The sequence below is a fragment of the Schistosoma haematobium genome, chromosome ZW (genome assembly GCF_000699445.3).
Source record: "Schistosoma haematobium chromosome ZW, whole genome shotgun sequence".
NCBI lineage: Eukaryota > Metazoa > Platyhelminthes > Trematoda > Strigeidida > Schistosomatidae > Schistosoma > Schistosoma haematobium.
Window position 1 is genome coordinate 10,920,303 of NC_067195.1, and position 21,773 is coordinate 10,942,075.

At 34.7% G+C, this 21,773-nt stretch overlaps 2 protein-coding genes across 2 annotated transcripts in view; one reads left to right on the forward strand and one right to left on the reverse strand.

The window, feature by feature from the left end:
* Positions 1-794: 794 nt before the first annotated feature.
* On the forward strand, positions 795-21,062 carry IST1 (Vacuolar protein sorting-associated protein ist1; the record flags this gene model as incomplete). The annotated part of the gene is made up of 6 exons (XM_051210381.1): positions 795-801; positions 919-1,210; positions 1,244-1,469; positions 3,146-3,416; positions 7,384-16,658; positions 19,506-21,062. 5 exons carry the CDS (start codon positions 795-797, stop codon positions 7,725-7,727), a joined length of 1,140 nt encoding a protein of 379 aa, XP_051070367.1. The 3' UTR covers positions 7,728-16,658; positions 19,506-21,062.
* The window catches only part of MS3_00010299 (uncharacterized protein), a gene marked incomplete at both ends in the record, with an annotated part of 37,241 nt that continues 33,233 nt past the window's right edge, over positions 17,766-21,773 (reverse strand). The window contains one exon of the mRNA XM_035730389.2: positions 17,766-18,380. Within this exon, the coding sequence (XP_035585591.2) occupies positions 17,766-18,380 (615 nt within the window). The remainder of the gene's footprint in view (positions 18,381-21,773) is intronic.

The following is a 21,773-nucleotide window of genomic DNA, read 5'->3' on the forward strand; positions in this document are numbered from 1 at the left end:
GTCAGGGTTGTTTCTCCTGTATGTAAATTATGATGCATATTGGTCACCAAGGTACAGATAAATGCCCGGTGAATAGCAGTGAGCTACCTATTGTCCAGACACATAGTGAACTAGGGGTCGTCTTTAGCCACGACTTAGAAGCTACCGCACACTGCCGTGTGATAGTCGCAAAGGTCCTAGAATCCTATTGTCAATAAGTAAAGCTTTCAGTCATGCCGACGCTAAAACCATTTTGCCTTTGTGTACAGTGTTTATTCATCCTGAACTTCAGTACTGGATTCAAGAGGCTAGCTCCTGTCTGGATAGAAACAGTGAGCTGTTGGAGAAAATGAAAAAATTGCAACTAAGCTGATTCCTGGGGTCGTAAAGATCTCGTATAATGAAAGACTGTCCAAACTAAACCGATTTCTCTTGTCTTATGGAAGAACCAGAGGCAGTGTAACCGCAGTTTGTCAGTTACTTAGCGATAGATTTACATCCGACATACGCTCATTTTTCAAGAACTGAGAATTTAGGAGGACACTGATAAACTTCGCAAGCCAAGAAAAAATTAAATCGATCTCCTCACCGAATGATCAACAAGTGGAATTAACCACTTCAATATGTGATTAGGGCTCTATCTGTCAACTCCTTCGAAATAAATTTGATCCAGCTGAGAGACCACCACTCTCAGGACTAACACAGGCCACCAAGCCTCGCATCTACTTGAAAATGAAATGAAACATGGAAGGGTGGTACATGTATTACTGAAATGTCAAGTAAAACATTGCGACATTAAGTGGGTTTCCATAAATATGACTGGTGAGTTAGTTATCAGAATCCTATATCTGTTTCTCACTTGGACTACAAAGAATTGTTTAAATGCTTCAAAGGTTCATACGGAAGCAGGATTTTGGATTGTAAGGTAGTCGGTTGTAGGTCACGAGGCACCACGTCGTAAGATGTTCTCAAGTACCTGTGATTACACAAAGTTAAGGTTGAATATCAGACTTTGTATTCAACGACTTGAATATGTTCAAAAAAAGAAATCTGAAATATCAAAGGGAATTCGTCGAGAAATCGCGGACCTTTTGAAAGATGGAAAGGTTGACAGAGCTCGCATTAAAGTCGAACAAATCATTCGGGATGACTACTGTGTGGAAGCCATGGACATTATACAGTCATATCTTGAGACGTTAAACGCGCGATTCGGGCTAATTCAAGATGCAAAGTGAGACACTATGCTTAGTATTACATAATTTAGGCTGCCAGATGCATCTCTTGAGACACCAATCGCGACTATACTATGGTCCAAATCACGAATTAAAAATGAGATTCCTGAGCTAGATATTGTCGGTCAGCAGCTCGCCATTAAGTTTGGTAGGAATTACGTCCGTGAATGTTGTGAGAAGGCTAACATGGTCAATCGTACCGTCATGACAAAATTGAATTCTATCGTCCCTGGGGCGAATTTGGTTGAAATGTACTTGGTTAGTTACTTTTTCCAACAATCTAAGGCATTTGGCCTACCGTGTTAATATAGCATTTTATTACTCATTTTGACGCTGTTATTTCCATATGTCCATCAATGTTAGTTCCAACCGCTTGTTTGATATAGTGCTAATAACTAAATTTCGTTAGATACGACGAAAAATTCAGTCTGTCAGTCACCAAGCTTTTTGTAACTGAGGTTTCAGTACAGTTATTCATGACACTTCACTAGTAACACTGCCGAGCTGAAACAAGAACAAACTTGTCAATGAATTCCCAAATTCACTTCCGATTCAGGACCGTTCATTGTACAGTAAATCTCTAGATCCAGATGCAACCCTTCAAGGTCTGCTAAAATCCGAACCAAATGTGTCATACAATTCATCAGTTTGTATTTAATTGGTGATGAGTGTTTTTGTCTTAATGATAGCATTTTTTACCGCATCCAAACATTTGCTCATTATAAAATTCTAGTACCAGCGGGTACTGAAAAATATGGGCCATACAGACAAATATTATCGCAGAGGCAAAAAGGGGATAGAAAGTACAACCAAAGTGTTAAGCAATGGTCTTTACAACATAGCCTATGATCCCTAAGCCATAATCATCCAATTTCTGTTTAGAGAAGTTCATGATAACTAGTTCTAGATAGTTTAGTTGTCCAGGATTCCAGATATCAGAAAGTTCGTCAGAAGGAATCTTTATTCCCTAGTGATAACAGTCTGGATACATTTAATCATCCACTTAATGTTCCTATATCCACTTGTTTTTACAGTTTCAGAAGGAATTTTGGCTTCTACACAATTAGTGCTATTTTAATGATATTAGGTAGTATTCTCGAACTTGTCTCCTAATGTTTTTGAGGCTTCGGCTTCTAAAAATAGGAAATTCAGCGATTGTATATATGTTAATATATGGAATTTCAAGCATTAATTCCCTGAGAAAATATAATCAGTAAGCATAACCAAATAGATTGTAATACTAGGTTATATAATGTGAATAGTGATAGAGGTTTGTTTGGCTTCTGTAAGAGGTGTGATAGATTAAACGTTTTTGTCGCAATTACTGAAGGTATTAGAATAGTTTAGCACAATTTAGTGACATCAGTAACAAATATGAATAAATTCATGAGAATATGAGAAACAAAGGAATATTCCAAATGCGAAATCAGTGAGATCAAAACTGGTAGTTCAATGCTGTTGTATAGATAATGATTTAAAATTAGCATGTTATTTTATTGGATAAAAAGTTTCTTCTGGGTAGTGTTTTTGTCTTTTTCATCAGTTTGTTCGGGAGTTTGGACCAAACACATTTCATCCACTAGACAATATTGTCTTCATTCATTAAAATCGAGGAATTCTTTTTCTAAAAGTCACCCTACTGTCTTTTCATCTTTCCCTTGAGGTTGATATAAGTTCGTTTCTTAAAATATCTTATTTCATCCAGTCTTTCATATTGATGGTTTAATTCTTAGCTCTCGTCGTCATCAGGTGTTCAATTTATCACTGCTTTTCAGCCGAAAAGAAAGCCAGTAATACACTTTATGAATTAAAATAAGTCTGACTATTGTGGTTATCTATAATTGTTTTCATAGATCCCTTTTATCTTATCATATTTTGCCTCATAGTGTCTTTATGAAGTTTATAAGCATCTCCCTTTCCATACACAATACCAGGTTGAAATCGCGAAAAGTTATGATGTTAGTTTCACTCCCGACACACATGTCATTTGCGACTCTAATCTAATGTTCAACGATAACTTGATTGAATTCAAACCTGATAGTTCTCTTGGGTTACCTAGTATGCCATCCAACTTTGGAGCATGCAGCATGCCATGGGCAACTACATCTATGTCCGATAAAGCTCCTTATCCTACGGAATTTATCAATGAAACTAAGATTCCATCAGGCATCCCGTCAAATGAAACAATGCCCTCAAACACAACCAGTACGTCCCCTTCATGTTTTTCCCTTAAGTAAATTTATATTTTTAAAAACTAACAATTGATATTTTCGTAGTCATTCTGTGTTATTCAATTGCTTTTCATATTGTTAATGGTGTTCAGATTTTCTAAGTGTTAGTAAAACTGTAGTGTAGCCCACATAACTTATTCTAGCTTATGAACAGGCCAATTTATCTATTCTTCTTGAGTCAAGTTTTGACCTTGTTAATTATGTACTGATCAACCCTGACTGTTTTTTATATAGGTGTATGTGTGTGTACTTTTTATCTTACTTATCACATATCTGTAGCTTATTGATTAACGCTTGGTTAAATCTAGTTGGCTCACACATCATCTCCACTGCACGTCATTTCGCTTCATCCATCTGATTGTTCAAATTAACGAGTGTACAAAATATACATATTCAAAAATCCATTATCATATTTGGCTTATTTAATCCGGTTATTCACTAACACGGATTAAGTCGATAGCTATACGGGAATTGGCGATATGTATACTTCGATAACTAACAGAAATGATCCAACTCGAGTCGATAACATCGTCCTATGTAATTGACGTCAAAATAAAGGGTCCCACTAAATAACAACTTTAAAATGCCCTGGTGCGGCCGAGAGTGAGGAGAGTTAGCTCTCCCTCTCGAAATGCTCTCAAGTGGCCACGTGCATACAACCACTGTCAGGGAAGTCCTACTCACTGTCTTCTTGCGGTAGGGGTGTTGTTTACGAAATTGAGAGGATGAAAAGCGAATGTCCTGGACTCTAACCGGGTTGGTGGATATTGAGGACTCACCTGGGGGAGTTGGAAAACCCTGATTCCAAATCAATGGTGCACATAGGCTCCAGGATCCTGAGCGAACAAATGAGGTCAGTCAGTCAGTCAGCTACAACGTAGGACCAGGCACATATGTGCATCGGTCCAGGTTGCCATACCGCATCAGCACAACAAGATGAACACCGGATTCATAGCAGTGGTTAGGTCAAAGGTGGTAATATATAAGAGAAAGATTGCATATAGAGATATAGTACAAGAAGAAAGAATTGGTTCGTAGAAAGAAAGATATGAAGTGATTTTAATCTCTTAGTTTAAGGGAAGACAGGGAGTGTATACACCTACGCCATTGTGATCGATTCTGAGCCATGTCACCAAGAGTCTCCAACCATTGGTTACGAAAGTCACGCGGACCCCAACCAAGTAGTCTGCATCTACCAACATGGCTCAGACTAGAATTTAGTGTCTTCAAGCACTGATGCCACGTTTTGGTTTGGCCGCCCCTAACTTTCTTCCAACCATCTTCAATACCGGATAGCATTGTACGTCGTGGTAGTCGGTGTTCAGGCATACGTAACACGTGGCCCAACCATCTCAGTCGATGAAGATTCATGACCTCATCAACTGATGAGGTATGAACCAATTGTTGGTCACCGGCTGCTATGAGACTGCATCTTCTGACGTTGCTCCACTGCCATGTGGATCAGATCTTTATGTTGAAGGCTCTGGGCGTGGCTCCCTAAGAAAACCACCCGCTTCGGTCTGGGCATCCGGGTAGTATCACAGCCCAGACATAAATCAAGTGACTTTTGTGGCGCATATGCATTCGGTACCCTTTTGTACCAAGATTTATATGTCCAAATAAATAAATACAACACATTAACATACTGCTTACCTTACAAATTTGCCCTAATCTATAATATCCTACTTTTATTTCACCTTGAGATTGTGGTACTACATTTAGAATGACCCTAATAGTACAGAATATAGTAATGAAACAATACTAACTGTAGGAGTGTGTTACAACCTTTGACGAAATTACTGAACGTTCATTTCGTGCGACTTATATGTATGACTACTTTATGTTCTCATTTATGGACTGATCTGTATTGAACGTATCTTTTCTTACTGATATTTTTTTAAGGATTTAAAATTTTATCCATGATACATTGTCCTTTTTATATTTTAAACAATTTCCTCTCTGAAAAATCCTATTTTATATTCTGTAGTTTGTTTATTGTCATCCACTTTATTACAAACTTTGGATGATCTGCATCAAAGTCGATCACAATATTTCATTTCCATTTATTGATTGTTTTTCTGTAAATCTATCCGTTCTCTATTCTTTAGTCACCGTGCCTCTGTTACTGAGCATTGTTGAGAGTGTAGGAGTGGAATGTCTTTTTTGTTTCTGCTGGTCCGCATTCCGATGATGAATATCTCATATATTTTGTCGATCCTATCTTTTTATTATGAACCTGTTGCTTAGTGGTTGAAGCGACTGGCTTTCAACCACAAGTTGAAGTCCCACTCTATCTTCAGTTTGAGCAGTTGGGTAGCATTAGTAGCTTCCATACAAAATGGTCTACTAAACCGAGTTCACTGATCTGTTTCACCAATTATTCTTTTTGTCATTATTTTATAACTAGCTACCACTCAAACGGGTGATAAATCTTGGTTTACGTTCAGTGTTTTATCCTTCACTGTTGAATTGATAGCTCCTATAAGTGGGTATCTTTTTGTTCATGGATTTTGTCGAAGTTCTTTCCGCCTTAGTTATTCAATTTTCCAAATATTAATGTGCCTTTAAAACTTTTCCTATCGGGTCAACATTCTCTTGGCGTATTTCATTTATGAAGTTAAGTATCAATCACTCATCACCTGCCTATCATTTTAAGGCACTGACTAGATTTAATTTCTGGCCATTTTATTGTTTATCCAGCTGGTTGCAGTTGTTACTCTTATAAGTTTCGGATATAATGATAAGTTAATATGTAGCATTAATCACTCGATGGTTCAATCATGCATACAATAGGGACTCTCAGTCAGTCAGTCAGCAACAACGTAGAACTTCGTACGTACGTACATCAGTTCGAGTTGCCACACCACGTTAGCACAGAGATACAGTGGTCGATTCAAATCCCGTAGTGGTGGAGGTAATAAGAGTATAAGCAGTAATCGGGAAAATTAGTGTTCGGAGATGCTATTTAAAGAGTATAATACAGTGAAATAAATTTGGGAAGAGAAAAAAAAGAGACAAGGAGGAATAAGGAGATCAAAATTTGGGAGAACACAAAGAGTGTATGCACCTGCGCCATTGTAAAAGATTTTGAGCCATGTCATTCAGGGTCTCTAACCATCGGTTGCTATCATCTCGCGGTCCCCAACCAGGTAGTCTACACCTACCAACATGACTCAGTCCACTTGTCAGTGACTTCATGGACTTGTGCCATGTTTTGGTCTGGCCGCCCCTAGCTTTCTTCCAACCTACTCCTATACCACTGAACATCGCACATCGAGGCAGTCGGTCATTGGGCATACGTAACACGTGTCCCAGCCATCTCAACTGATGAAGTTTCACCACTTCATCAATCGATTTTCCATCCTTACCTAGTACCCGTTTCCTAACAACTGTGTTACTTACTCGATGGTCCCATGATATACGAGCAATGTTTCGAAGAGATGTATGATCAAATACTAGTAACCTACGAATATCCTCTACTCTTGCCGGCCATGTTTCACTGCCATAAAGTAGGACGGAACGAACTGCTGCGCAGTAAACACGTCCTTTGGTTGATAGAGTCCCCCCTCAGTAGGGACTCTAATACGCACTTGATTAGTTCTAGGCTAAACAAGTTTTTTTCTTTAGTAGGCTATGTAATATTTATCTCAGATTTCTCAAGTTGGCGTTTTGTTGTCTACTGGTTTCCATGGGCTGATAAAACTTCAAAAATAATTGAAGCTACTATTGTGGTTCGTGCTACTTGTATTGACATAAGTAGTATATAACGCGTGTCAGGAATGTAATTTTGTGCTAAATATAATCCGGTGTTCTTCACTACACTATCACAAATATATATATATATATATATATATATATATATATATATATATATATATATATATATATATATATATATATATATATATATGCAATCATGCAGTATTCATTTGTTGTTTTAGCAACCAATGGCGATACAGTTATGCCACCGCCATATGATATGTCTGTATGCAATGGTCAAAATACTGTCGTACCATTTAATTACCCTGGTCCTTCGTTTCTACCACCTCAAGATAGTTTCACAACACTTCCTCCAGGTAGCTTCGCTATGATTCCACCAATGAATGGACCTAGTAATCCCCTCCGGATGATGAAAAAGCAGATTTCGACACTCTGGCGGAACGCTTTGAAAAACTTAAAAAAAAGTGATAAATTTTGTTCCTATATGTTGATACAGATTTTTTTGTTTTGTTTTCAACTTCACTACACATCATTATGCTTGATCTCTGCTGTATTTTTAAAATGAACCTCTATTTTTTAAAAAAATGACTGCATGATATGTAAGTCTATATTTTGTTTTCTTAGTTGATAATTTACATATACATACATAATTATTTTCTAATCAAATAAAGTAATCGAATCTATAGTTATATTGTATCACTTTGTTCTATTCTCACTGTATTCAATTACGTTCGTTTATAGTGAGTGAATCGATAAAGGTCATCTACAAATTGGTTATGGTTGATTAATTTCTACACTATAGTGTGTATTTTGCCTTTTTTAAATCAAGGAATACAGGTAATTTAAGAAAGTAACTCATTAGTTGTTATATTTCTAAATGAAATTAGAACTCTTGATTACGGTTGGCATACTCTGTTTATTTTTTATTCTAGCGGGAGTAATCGGTATCTACGTATAGTGGTATACAGGACTATAGAGTCATTGTTTTACGAACTCTTGTTCCCTCAGTTATACCCTACTGACTGATTATACGTATACTTACATGAATAAGGACTAATTCTTAGTCAGATAGTGGTCCTACTGTTTGTGACTGATTCGACCAGGACGTGTGGGTATATTTGTCTATTCGCGTGCCTCAGTTGCTCCCGTATTTGACTGATCAGTTTTCATTGTAACACGAATGATTACAAACGTAGATTAGTAAATTCATTGTTGTTGCATTGTAGTCACCGTATCGTCACAATTAGTACGGAATTAACAAGTTGACGTAGCATTCTATAATCAACTTTATTGCAATAATTCACCAATTATTTTTGTAACGAATGTGGTGGTACTCTAATTTATGCTTTCTGTTTATACCTTCGATTAGTATGTCAGTAAATAAACGTGCAAGTTCAAACCAACTGGAATATTTACAATATTTCTTGAGGTATCCTCCAATAAGGGCACGGAGCAATTAAAAGATGAATTCAAAGGGGCCATTTAGTACTATACTAAAATAATATCGCTTATATATTGACTGATCAAGTGTATATCATGTTCGGACATCGAAAGGACGATTTACTGACGTAATATAGATGTAAATTTCAGATTTTTAACTTTTTATAAAAACGTTTGATATATCTAAATGTGCAAAATCGAATTATACTATTCGGCTAAGCACTCTAGTATCGATCTATTTCCGTAATCCGCACCTAGTTTCATGCGTGTCGCTAACTTCTTTTACTTGCTTTTTTCATGGCTTTTCTGAATCCTTGCAACAAACTACTCGGTTTTTCATTCATCTAGATTGTTTCTATTTTAGAGTAACAGTGAATTTCTGTGTTCGGATGAGAAGCTCCGATGAGTTGGCTAAAGCTTCTATGCCACTTTTCTATCTCATTGTTCATCTTGACATCTTCAAAAACGGAGCTTTAGTACATTCCTCAGTACAATTAGGAAAACTGGCTGCTTCTTTTGCATCTGTTTCGTCCCCTTATCGTCTGATGTCTGTGAAATAATTTGTTGACTTGGATTTCTTTATTCTATTTGTAGAATGGTGACTCCATTAGACTCAAATATAGTTACATCTGAGACCGATGCAAAGCTGATGCTCCATCTTTCGTATAATGTTGAAGGTTCGTCGGTTACTGTGGATTCCACCTTACATAAATACAAGTAGGGAAAGTAACCACACACTAATCGTGTGTGACGAGAGTATCGACAAACAAGAGCTGTTGAACAGTCTCGATGACGTTCACCCAGCTATTAAATTCACCATCGAAGAGGAGAACGACAATAGCATAGCTTTCCGTGATGTCCTAATTTCTAGAATGATAGACGGTCTCATAAAAGGAAATGTATTTATAGAGAATAGATGGAAAGGTCAGTATACCTATTACCATAGCTTTACACCTCTTCAATACAAAATAGACAGAATCAAACTCCTATGTTTTGAAAATTGTGTAGATTACGAAACCGATAACCTGAAAAGCACATTTCGAAATGATCTCGTCATAAAAATTCTACTAGGTATTAAAAAAAGCTGTGACACGGTCAGTAAAAGAAACCTGACTCAAACTGAGTTTTAAAGGAGACATAGTGGGTGACATTTTAAAACATTGACGTTTTACGCCGCCAAGTTACATACAATTTTCTCAATCAAACAAGTACTTACACAAAAAATTAAGGATAGCTTACCGATGATGAACTCTTTCATGTGGGTATACCGATTCAACTGCTCCTGTAGAGCCAGTTACATAGGCCGTACTCAGATGGCCTTATCCTTGAGTGTTCGTGAACATGTACAAGCATGGTTGGGAAGAGGAATCACTAAATCAATTAATAGTACCATTCTTTCTCACTTAGTAGGTAGTGAACATCATACGAAGATAGATGAGGCTTTATGTCAATTTCCAAAGAATCTACCTGAAGGAGCTAGATTACGGCCCTTCTACGTATACAGCCTCTATATTTACCTTGGCCCACGACTGGATCACCGGATACCTAAACTGGATATTATAAACCGCTTGTCGCCCCTCCCAATTCCTTTCGTGTTTATATCTTAATCTTCACACTCATCTTTCCCAGTTCACATGAATTCTTTTTTATCGTAATTACTTTGATAACACTCCTCTTATTACACACAACGAAATTATTATTACCTCGATTGATAAGACGAAATTCTCCTACGATGCATTTTACTCACATGATTTGTTGATTTTGTTATATTACCATTATTTTGATTATGACTTGACATTTTGCTACAAATCATTCTGACAGCTATCAAATGACCTTTCTAATTTACAAATAACACAACTTTGGGATATTTATGTCGTAACAGATGCAAACGCTCACCATTCTTAACATATAACATTGTCAAATTCCGATAATGCAATTGGAAGACGAAGTTTGTCATTGCTTTATCGAAATTTATAAAAGGGACTAATTGTTGTAAATTGTCAAATTCAATAATGTATACCTTAATCTGACCTTTTTAAAATATAATTATAGACTGAAAACAGTGGGTCCTGATGATGAAGTTATTCAAAACAATTGTTCCATCGAATATTTTTCCTCTACTATTTTCTTGGTAATTTTATTACGTTGTACTGATTTGGTACCCATACTGGGGGTAACACACTTTTATGTCCAATTCTATGTTGATTATGATTAACTGGCATGATTTATTTGATTAAATAAAAATGTCCAAACGAATTAATATTATTCGATTCTAATAAATAGACTGGATTCTTTTGAAGTTATGCTAATTTTGGTCGTCCTACTAATGGATTCACCAGAATGTTATGGGCAAATCTACTATGCTCCTTAGACAGTCATACAATCAATTATTTTGAAAATCTTAACGATAAGCTATTATAGAACTCAAGCTTTTAGAAATGTGCACATTGATCAGACGAAAATCTAATGTATGCTCATGAAGTATGAAAGTTAATGAAACAGTCAAAACACTATTTGCCGGTAACGACTATAATTTTTGCTAAATTTTTATGGATGAATATTGCAATAATTATATATAATAAGATATTAGGCATGTTAAATCAGAATTACTATACATTAAAAGGATAACATTGACAGACTTTGTATTAATCTATAGACAAAAAAACAACTGACAATTTGTTGAATATTCTGTGAATTTATTTCATCCAATGTAGCTTGAAATAAATTGGAAATCATGGGAGTGAGGAAACTAAAAAAGTTTAAATCTAGCGATTACTTACTGGAATTATACTGAACTGCTGTACTTCAGCGAGGTTGATGGTGACCTTCCAGATGTTTCACCAGTGAGTATACTCGAACTTTCGTACTTTTTAAAATATCTGAGTACAGATTCACTGACATTATGAAACAACAATCTAAAAATTATGTGAGTGAAACTCGGGAAATTTGTACGAAAAATGCTTATTATTTGGTAGATTATTAATCATATAGTTTAGTTGCGAGTTCACGTTAAACAAAAGAAAAAAGAATTGTCACTAAACAAGATTTAGAATACGATCTCCACTAAGAATAGGCTTTTCGTATAATTCCGTGTCCATACCATGTCATTTTGACCGTATGCTACAACTGTAGACTTCTTATCCGTTCTGAGCAATTTAATCACAGCATAAAAATTTTCTGGACAAAGACAGGTATTAAGTTAATTTTGACTGACATTACTTTTTTCAGATTTTGTACTGAAGGATAGTCACTGTCTTCTTATTAATATTTCAATATATAATATAGTTGGACGGGATTCTCTAAATTAATTCATTTTACACAGCACATCATGTAGCAATGAAAACTCATATGAACATGGTATAGTGAGTTCTCATGATTTCGACTTTCACTGACAATTATTCTTGTTAATAACCATACTTATATTTTGGAATTCTGTGTTGTTTTAAATTAGTTTATTTGATGTGGTTCAGAAGACAGATTTGTCCAGAGGAGTAATCATATTACTCAGTGATTAAACACAGGGATGTATACCAGGATTTGAGACATACCTAGTCATCAAGGTTAGTAATGCTACCTACTGTTTAAATCGAATTAGGTGGAGCAGAGTCCTTACCTTCGACCTAACTATTGAAAGCTGAATACACTAAGCAATTAAACTATTTCCAAGTGGGAACTCTGTCGATAGAAAGATCTAGTAATTTGTAAATAATTGTCTAACTGATCTTTCACCCTTGGAATTTATTCCGATGATTTTGTTTCCTAAGATGGTGAAGAAGTTTTGTACCTCAGATAGACAATTTCGATAGATCTTCGTTCTTTGAGCTGTAAACTACCAAAAGAGGTTGTTTTCTGGCAAGACAATCGAAATCACACAATTATAACATATACATATGTGAATGTGATATCTTCAAAAGTTAATATTTTCCTCTCAATTACAATCATACATCATTAAAATTGAATGCATTCAAAAAAACTGCATACTTAATTTTGTTACAGTCTTTAGGTTGTATACTTCTAGTTATGCCTAACTATTCCATTTAAAACTAACCAATTCAATCTTTAAATGAATTGAATATACAAAACACACGAAAGAAACATTGTAACGATTATGTTGTTTGGGTACATTTTAACTTGTTAACTGAATTATTTGATAGAAATATACCACTAACATAAATTTGCTGGATCTTAGCTTGAAAGTTATGTATAAAAAATCACTTGAAGCTTTTAATGCTTTATTACAAGTATTAGCCCTTTTTTCTTCTAAGTATTCACATGATTGCTGTTTTTACAATAAAATAACAAAAAAGAACAAATGGAAACAACACAATAATGTAAAATATTTTCATGTGCGCTTGTTTTTGTTGTTGAATGAAGTATTACGTCAATCACAAGGATATTGTTTCTGAATCATACCAACATTATTTTAGTATTTTAATTGAGTTTATATTAGTCTCATTAGGTTTTCACTAATTGTAAATTCAGTGTTTGTCTTATAATGTCTTTATTATAAATGTTCCTCTTAATCTGAAGATTTTTTAATAAGACAGATTTAGGTCGTTAACTTTTTTATTATTTCTCCTTATTAATAGTTTTGCAAATTCTACACTGTTTATTATACATAGGATAATGGTTGGCAGCCGAATGCGCGTGTTGATCTTCATATTGAGACTAAAAATCTAGTACCTATCATTTCAAATGTCAAAGTTACTCATAAGGCTACTGAATCTTGATAGCTGCTAATTTTGTCGGAGATATTGAGTGATCTAGCCTGAAGTTGATCACAGTGGCGCAGTTGCATTTGTTGTCTATCTTCCTTTAAATTACGAGCAAAGTATCAATGTTATGTGTTTATGATTTATTTCTTTAGAACTTTACTGTTCGCGTTAATGTTTTTATGGTTTGGATATTATTCTCCCTTCTTTATTTTTCACTTTGTTTTACTCTCACTATGCTGACATTAGGTATGGTAACCTGAAACGAAGCAAACTCTTGTCAGATTTTACGTTGATAGTGATTGACTAATCTAGTACCTTGTTCAGCTCACATGATATATATTGCTAGTTGTAAATGTTTATATTTTTCTGTCGTTTATTTTCAATACTGAACTCAATCAGTCTGTTAGCATCCGTTTAAGGAGATTATATCCAAATGTAGTTTCAAGCTTTATTGTAAATAACATCCTCTTAAATGATGCAGAATATTTGTAGTCCAGGAAGTGGGTTTTGGAAGTGCTGTGCTCTCTGAGCTGAATGATTTGATTGCGAAACTTTCATTGATGTTCTCGACATCAGTATTATCGTTGTATGTGTTAATATTGTTGAAGAGAACAATTAGAGCCGAACGACATAACGATCCAGCTCAGAGAATACAACAACTTCATAATATCCTCCCAAAAAAGCTTTTCTGTTGAAATAGGAATTTTCTGTTTAAAATACAATGTAGATGAATAAAGTGGTTAACATTGATCTCTATCGAAATATTATAATCCTTTCACAGATCCACTCTGTATATAGCGCATGGCTTTTAGATTATTGCTTCAGCTATGCGTGATGATTGCTCGAATGATTAAAGGGGAAATATCAGTACTCTTTCATTACTTTATACAGGATTATCTGTAAATTAATGTTATAATCAGTATAATAAGATATGAATCAATGATTGATCCTTCATATTGTTTTAATCACCTTAAATGCAGTGGGTAAATTTATTTCAGCTTCGGAATTCACAATCAACAGTTTATGTTACATACTAAGGTTCATTATTAAATTTTCTTGTTTGACTGATTCACGTGAACTCATCGGAATATGAACCTTCTTATCAAGAAGAAAATTAAAACTAAAATACTATGGATTTAGAACCATGTGACGCTAGTTCGAATCCTATGAAGAGGACCACTCTTCTCAAGATTGTAGATACGCCTCACTGACAAGTGCTAACTAACATGAAACCGAGGTTAAGTATTTTCTGCCGATCCTCTATAACTATGTAACATATAATACCCGTATATGTATAACCTAAGTGTGTTCTAACCAATCTAAAATAACTGACTGATTGTTCATTGCCGTTTAAATTTAAGTTACTTATAATTGAAAAGCTAATCAGTCAACCAATAAACAACTCAAGAGCCCGGTTTAAATGTCCTTCGGCCGAAGTTACCACACCTTCATACAAGATAAAATTGGCGAAATGAATTCTAGTGTAGTGCAAGTGGTAGTAAAAAAGGATCAGAGATGAGTAATAAGATTCGAGAAGAAAGAACAAAGTCGTAAAGTAAAGTGTGTAAAGTATTTTTAAACTCACGTGTTAAGGCAAGAGAAGTAGTGAACGCATCTGCTCCATCGCGACCATTTTTGAACCGTGTTGCCAAACGTCTCCAACAACTAGTCAAGACGGTCGTGTGAATCCCTCCAGGTAATCTACATCTACCAACATGGCTCACACCAACATTTAATACCCTCATGAACTAATGTTTTGGATTCGGGGCTCCTAGCTAGCCAATTTAGTGAGCCACTATACGTGCTTTCGTTTCGGACAATCATTATTTTTCCTTGTAGGTAACTTTTCAGCACATGGTAAATAATACCAGTCGATATGAGTTGTCAAAGCACGGACATTTGTAGTATTTGCTGAAAATCAATAGGAGGTCTTTGTTTAGGTGTTCTTTTGAAAGTACAGTAAATTGACCAGTTACGCATAATCATTTGTATACAAAGCTTCTTATCGGTATACTAGTTGTTCATAATCAGAGTAAAATGCGCCACATCTCATATCATCAACTAGAAAGGAAATTAACAACAGATGAAGTGATCGATAATAGTTGATTCAAACTGCAATAGAAATCCAAATATGAAAGAATATGCCTTTATATATTGTTGGTTTAAAACAATTAGCCCCTTTGATAAATTTCGATAATGTAATGAGAAGACCAAGATTATCAGAACTGTGTGATATATTAGCGCAACACATTTCGAACAATCTGATCACACATATACTTGTTAAGAACATTTAGATATAAAAAATAAAAGGTCAACTAGGCTGGAAACGGGGTAAGAGGAGATAAGGATAATGCTAAGAGTAATAATAATAATGTGAACACAATTCAAAACCTGGATAATAAGTCAATATTATCAGGGTAGGTTTAAGGTAAGAACAGACGGTTTTTGAACACACAAAGGGGGTTTGAATTTTTGTATGGCTAAGGCCTCAATAAACCTTAGTATACGCCCTTTTGCGCTTTCATAAAACACCACAAAAGCCGAGTTTAGATCAATCTTATGACCTGTTTCAATTATATGTTTAGCAATAGAGGACGATGGATGTTTATCCTCTGCTCTTAGTGGGTCACTTGATTGTATTTGTTTCTGCAACCTACCTTAAACCTACCCTGGTAATATTGACTTATTATCCAGTGTGATTTGTTTTCACATTATTATTATTACTCTTATCATTATCCTTATCTCCTCTTACCCCGTTTCCAGTCTAGTTGACTTTTTATTTTTATATATAAATGCTCTTAACAAGTCTATGTGTGATCAGATTGTTCGAAATGTATTGCACTAATATATTACATAGTTCTGATAATCTTCGTCTTCATATACATTATCGAAATATTGTTAGTTGTAGATCACTGAAAAGATTACTGGAGTGAATCAAATCCCAGTTCGACGTGATCATATGGAGAGTAAGATTTTCTACGTATTACAAAAACATTAAAATATCATACTTGTTAGTGACAATTTAAATATATTTTGTTATTCAGAAAAAAATTCATTTGTAAAACTAATAATTCTCTGGTGAATTCTATATACGATAAGAAATAAAGGTTGATAACAATCATTCTCAACAGCGCTGTTAACGTAAATAAATTTAACTAACAAATTATTTTATTATCTTCAGAAAATGCCATGGACAAATTGGGTTCGACTTTTGGGGTATATAGGAGATTCAAGATATTTGGAGAAAGATTCATCTTTTGATAGCATTTACGAGATTATGTTCTGCATCCTAAGGGGTTTAAACTTTAATTTGTAGAGCCTTCCGGTGTTTGCAATGTTTGGTAAGAAATATGTGCTCAAGAACACTTCATTATATCCCATCCTTTACTACTGCCCTGATTTTGTCGAATTCTGTTCTTACATTTTCTAAACTGTTTTCATATTATTATTATTATTATTATTATTATTATTATTATTATTATTATTATTATTATTAATGTTTTCAGTGAGAATTCTTCACCATCATTCGTACTACACGCTTTTTTCTGAAGCTCCAGGTTGCTCACATTTATGTTTTGCTTACGATGATGATTATAATTTTCTCATGTTTCATAAATCCCTTATTCCATAGATATTTGCTTAGAACTATGCAATTTTCCGGTAACAACTCACTATACTAATATTCTAACAAATATAATTTATATATATTAGTTGTAGAAACAAACTAGGTGAAACTAGTTCCTATACTGAACCAGTTGTCCTATTTATAACTCACTCTGGTTACTGTTACTTTACTGTACCATACCTTCATACACCTGGCCGCACGACTTCACCCTAGGATCTATAGTTGGCTACTAGATACATTATAATATAGAACCTTAAGAAATGAGTATTCCAACTAATGTAGCTTACTTATGCTATCATGATAAATCAGCACGACCGCGGAACGAACTTAGCAGCTATGGTTGGTATTTTAGAAAGCCGATTCGAACCAATCTTACACTAAATATTCAACTAGGAATTTAACAACTTTGTGGCTAAAGTACATGTTTGTCAGACACTCAGTTACATAATCCGGATAGTTTTGTGACTATTGGCATGATCTTTAGAGGAAATGTTAAACATAATGAAGAACAAAATGATACAAAACAACAAAGACGTTTGAAGGTATAAAATAACGAAGATGTATCAGCTTGTTGAATTATACCGCTTGTCTTTGACAATTTATATGTTCTATCCTACAGATCTGATTCAAAAAACCTAAGTCATTCAAGAAGGTTGATTCAAAATCTGAGGACTTCAAAATTTACAGGAATACTGTTTAAATCATTTAGCTACCAAAATTATTGCTCAAATGAGAGTATAAAACTAATATCAAATGGAGGAAATATAACTTTCTAAATAAATTCAAGCAATTTTGTTTTGTATATTTAATGTCATCAGTCATTCTATGGGGTTAACATGAATTCAGTTGATAAATCATCTGAAATACGAAAAGAATTTTTAGTTAGCATCTCACGTTCTTCTTCCCCATAGTCATCACCATCATGTTCTATTTTTTCATAAGGTAACTTTAAACATAAATGTGGTAATTTCCTTTGTTTCATGGGTAAAGGTAGTAGACATGACGACATTATTGGTATGAACCAATGTACTACTGAATTCGATCTTTTCTCTTCATCATAAATTAGTGAACATAGGAATTTATGATAATTGTCTAAATCTTTACTATCCATTTCATTGATAACGCAAGGTATAATATGTTTTGAAATATTTCGTTTCTTTGAATTAGTTACATTCACTTGTAGTGTTTCAATTTCTGAAAGCTTTTGTTTTAAAGTTTCTTTAAAAGGTTGATGTCTATCAAATGGTAAAATATTACATTCTGTTGGTTTTATGTGTATTTTTGGTGGGAAATGTCCTGTTAATGCATTTTTATATGATATCCATGGTTGTGCATATGAAGGTTGAGTTGGATCACGTAAACTTTGACTTTTCATAATATCTCCATGTTTTGTTTGTTGTACATTATTAATCCATGGTTGAAGAATATTCTTTGTTTTCTGTTAGATAAAAGGATGAGATTTAAACAAAGAAGTTTTTAAAGTTTATTCACGTCACTGTTTTTAATCGTGGTGAAAAAAAGAGAAATATCGATTTTAACGAATGGGTTGGCAAATGATCATCAAAGAAGATATCTTTTTTACTCCTGATCAAACTATATCAATAAATAGTACCATGTGCCAGTAGACTGAATGATAACAAAGTGAATCACATTTACTAGTAAACATCAAAAGCTTGAAAACTTTAACTCTAGATATTCTTTTCTTTTCTTTTGGAGGTTAATCTTATTAATGAAGGGTTAAATTATACAAGTTTGGTTGGTATTATAGTGAGTACCACTAGTTTCGAACTATTATTTGTGTCATAAGGTATGGTAAGACAGTCGAAGAGCTGAATTTCTAAATCATATGAGAAGTTAATTGTACGATATTATTTCGGTAGATATTTCTTCATCATTGGCTTATGTCAATGTTATTGGGTTTCATTTTTATAATCATAGAAAACTACAAGGGTTTTGGGAAGATGCGTAATATTATCTGAATAACTTTTCAACTAACTTCACCTTGATTCAGTGACAAAGTTACTTCCAAGAATTACAGATATCTTGATTACATTTCGACATTTGAATCGTTCAGTAGAAACTCCGTGATTGATATTTTTTATTTTATCTGATCTGGAACCTAATAGCTCTCCTTAAGTATAAGATTTTACCTGTTTTGCTGTTGACTTGACTGTTCCAACAAGTGAAAGATTTCTCAATGACATATCGACAAGTTTCTATCCGCAGTCAACAAATGAACATTTGTTAGTGAAGCTACTAGTTTCAGTTATGTAACACGAATAGAATGATCACTATTTCTCATTGAGAATAATTGATAGTAACAACTTTTGAATGTTGACAAATTGGATATCTTCTGACTCGATTTACTCTCAATGAAGTGATTACTTGTTAGTCATAATGTATCATCAGTTGTCTGTATTTGACATTATTTGGTAGAGTATCTTTTGACTAAGTTGATAACTAGTATCAATTTCGATTTCATAATTATGTCGAATATATGGTTTTCTTTCGGATACTTTTTTCATTTCCTCTTTCTGTTTAAAAATTCGCGTTTATTTTGTAGTTTCCATCATAGAATTCAGGAAGCATTGGACAGCTGTTTCGCCACCATATGGGACACTTAAGGAGTACACATCTGATATGACAAGATTTCTCCTTATCTTTACTTACGTTTTTAACTCAATGTGATGATTACTCAGTGTGATATTTGTTTTATTTTAAGTGTAATGTTTATTCAAGACATTTTTTGTATTAATTTATCGTGAAATTCGTTCAGCATGAAGTGTAGCTCGGGTTTTTGTAGAAAATGCATTTCTCCTGAGTACGGTAATTGTCAACTAATAATCATGTATTAGTAAAATCAACATATAAATGAATGTACTCGTGTATCAATTTGATTTATTCTAAAGGTAAAATAAATACTTATCACCAGCCTTGGTGTTCTCACTATGCTTCCTTGGATTCGGGGTTTCATCACTAATCACAAATCAGTTAGGCATTCAGCAGGCAGAAATAACACCGTCTACGACCGTACCAGCGATTCAACTTAAGATCCTCAGATCTCGCTGTGAACGCTTAACCTCTAGACCACTGAGTCGGCAACCAATAGTCTACATATGTAATCTTAATTAATTTACTACCTTGCGTAATTATCTTCTAACGTTGTCAGTGGATAACTGTCAGAGATCCATGATGCTGAGGAGTTACATATTGGGACGGAAAAATTGTCCAGTGCTTCCTGGTTCCACTCGTTGCCTAACTAGGGTTAAATTATGACGTAAAATATAAAATTCAAGAATCTCTACGAGCTCCACACACTATGGAAATTACCGGTATTCCAACATGTTTTGCAATAAGACATTTTTATGTAAAATATCCGATTGATCGACAATTCAAATCTACGAGGTTGCAGGAAAATCATTGAGTAATATGTTTTGAGATTGTCGTTGTCAATCGTGAAAGGTCCTCGTATATAAGTATGAGGTTGTGGAGATTGTTAAACTGCATTTAAATCATGAACCTATCTAAGTTTACCACCATTGAAAACTTGAAAGTATTGAACGGCGGGCTCATCTGAGTATGGAACTTCTCAGCAGTGAGTATCTACGATCCAGTACGTGGGAATAGAACCCAGAGCCTTCAGGCTTGTTCGTGGACGCGCAACATTTAGACCACTGAGCCGACACCCAACGGTGTTAATGTTTAAACTTAATCCATTCACAAAATTGCGTGACCATCTTCTATTATCTTCGGTGGGCAACTGCATCACACTTGGCATAGATTAGCTCCATTGGTTGCAGATTCTCACTAGAACCTAGGAAATTCCCTCTCGAAGCTAGTCACTATTAAGCACATTTATCTCAACTATATTCAACAGTGTGACCAGTATTATATTTTAAAACGGAATAAATAGAACGATTTCAAAGCTTATTCAGCATCGTGTAGGTAGGAAAATGAAACATCACTTATGAGAATTTGAGAATATAGACAAAATGTTTGAATAAACTAAAATGATATGACAAATTTAGGATAATTACTCATCGAGTGTCTGGCTATTTCTTTTTTGATTAATCTTCTATAATATTGTAAACAAATCTGGATATCTGCATTTGAATATGAGCCATGTCATTCTAAGTAATACACCACTGATTTCTACTCTTCAGTGAGTCCCAGTTTAAAATACTGAAGACATTATAATGCACGAACACTATTCAAGGTGGTTGATTAATTTGAGGAACCATCTTAGTAGATCCAAGTTTCACTAACCAATTCATCATGCTAACTTCTCTCCCAACTGTTATTAGTCCATCACAGATGAAATACATCTCGAAAACCATCAGTAAAATAGATTTTGCATGCTTTCATCAGACAAGTAATTCAGCCTTGTAGTTTCAATGAAGTTACTGTATCAGTAGACAATGAATCGTAAGTGTGATTTGGTTAGTGCTCCTTGTGTTGAACTTTAGGATCTGACTTCTTCCTTCTGTATGTTGAGGCCTATCGTTACAGAATATGCTGCTTCACTGGCTGTCCTCACCTGCATTTGTTGGTGTGTATGGGATAGAGGAGCTAGGTCATCTGGGTAGCGTAAATCGTGCAGCCACATCCGAGCTGTCCATTGTGTTCGGTGCTTCGCCTGAGATGTGGAAGTCTTTATAACTCAGTCGACCAACAGAATGGGGAGAAGGTAAGAGAATGAGTGGCCTTTTCTGACACTGGTCTTCATTTGGAATGCATCTGCGAGTTGTTGAACTGCGATCCGTAATGTTGCGATGTGGTTTGTACACGATCGATCTTTACGGAATCCAACCTGTTGATCTCAGAGATGGCG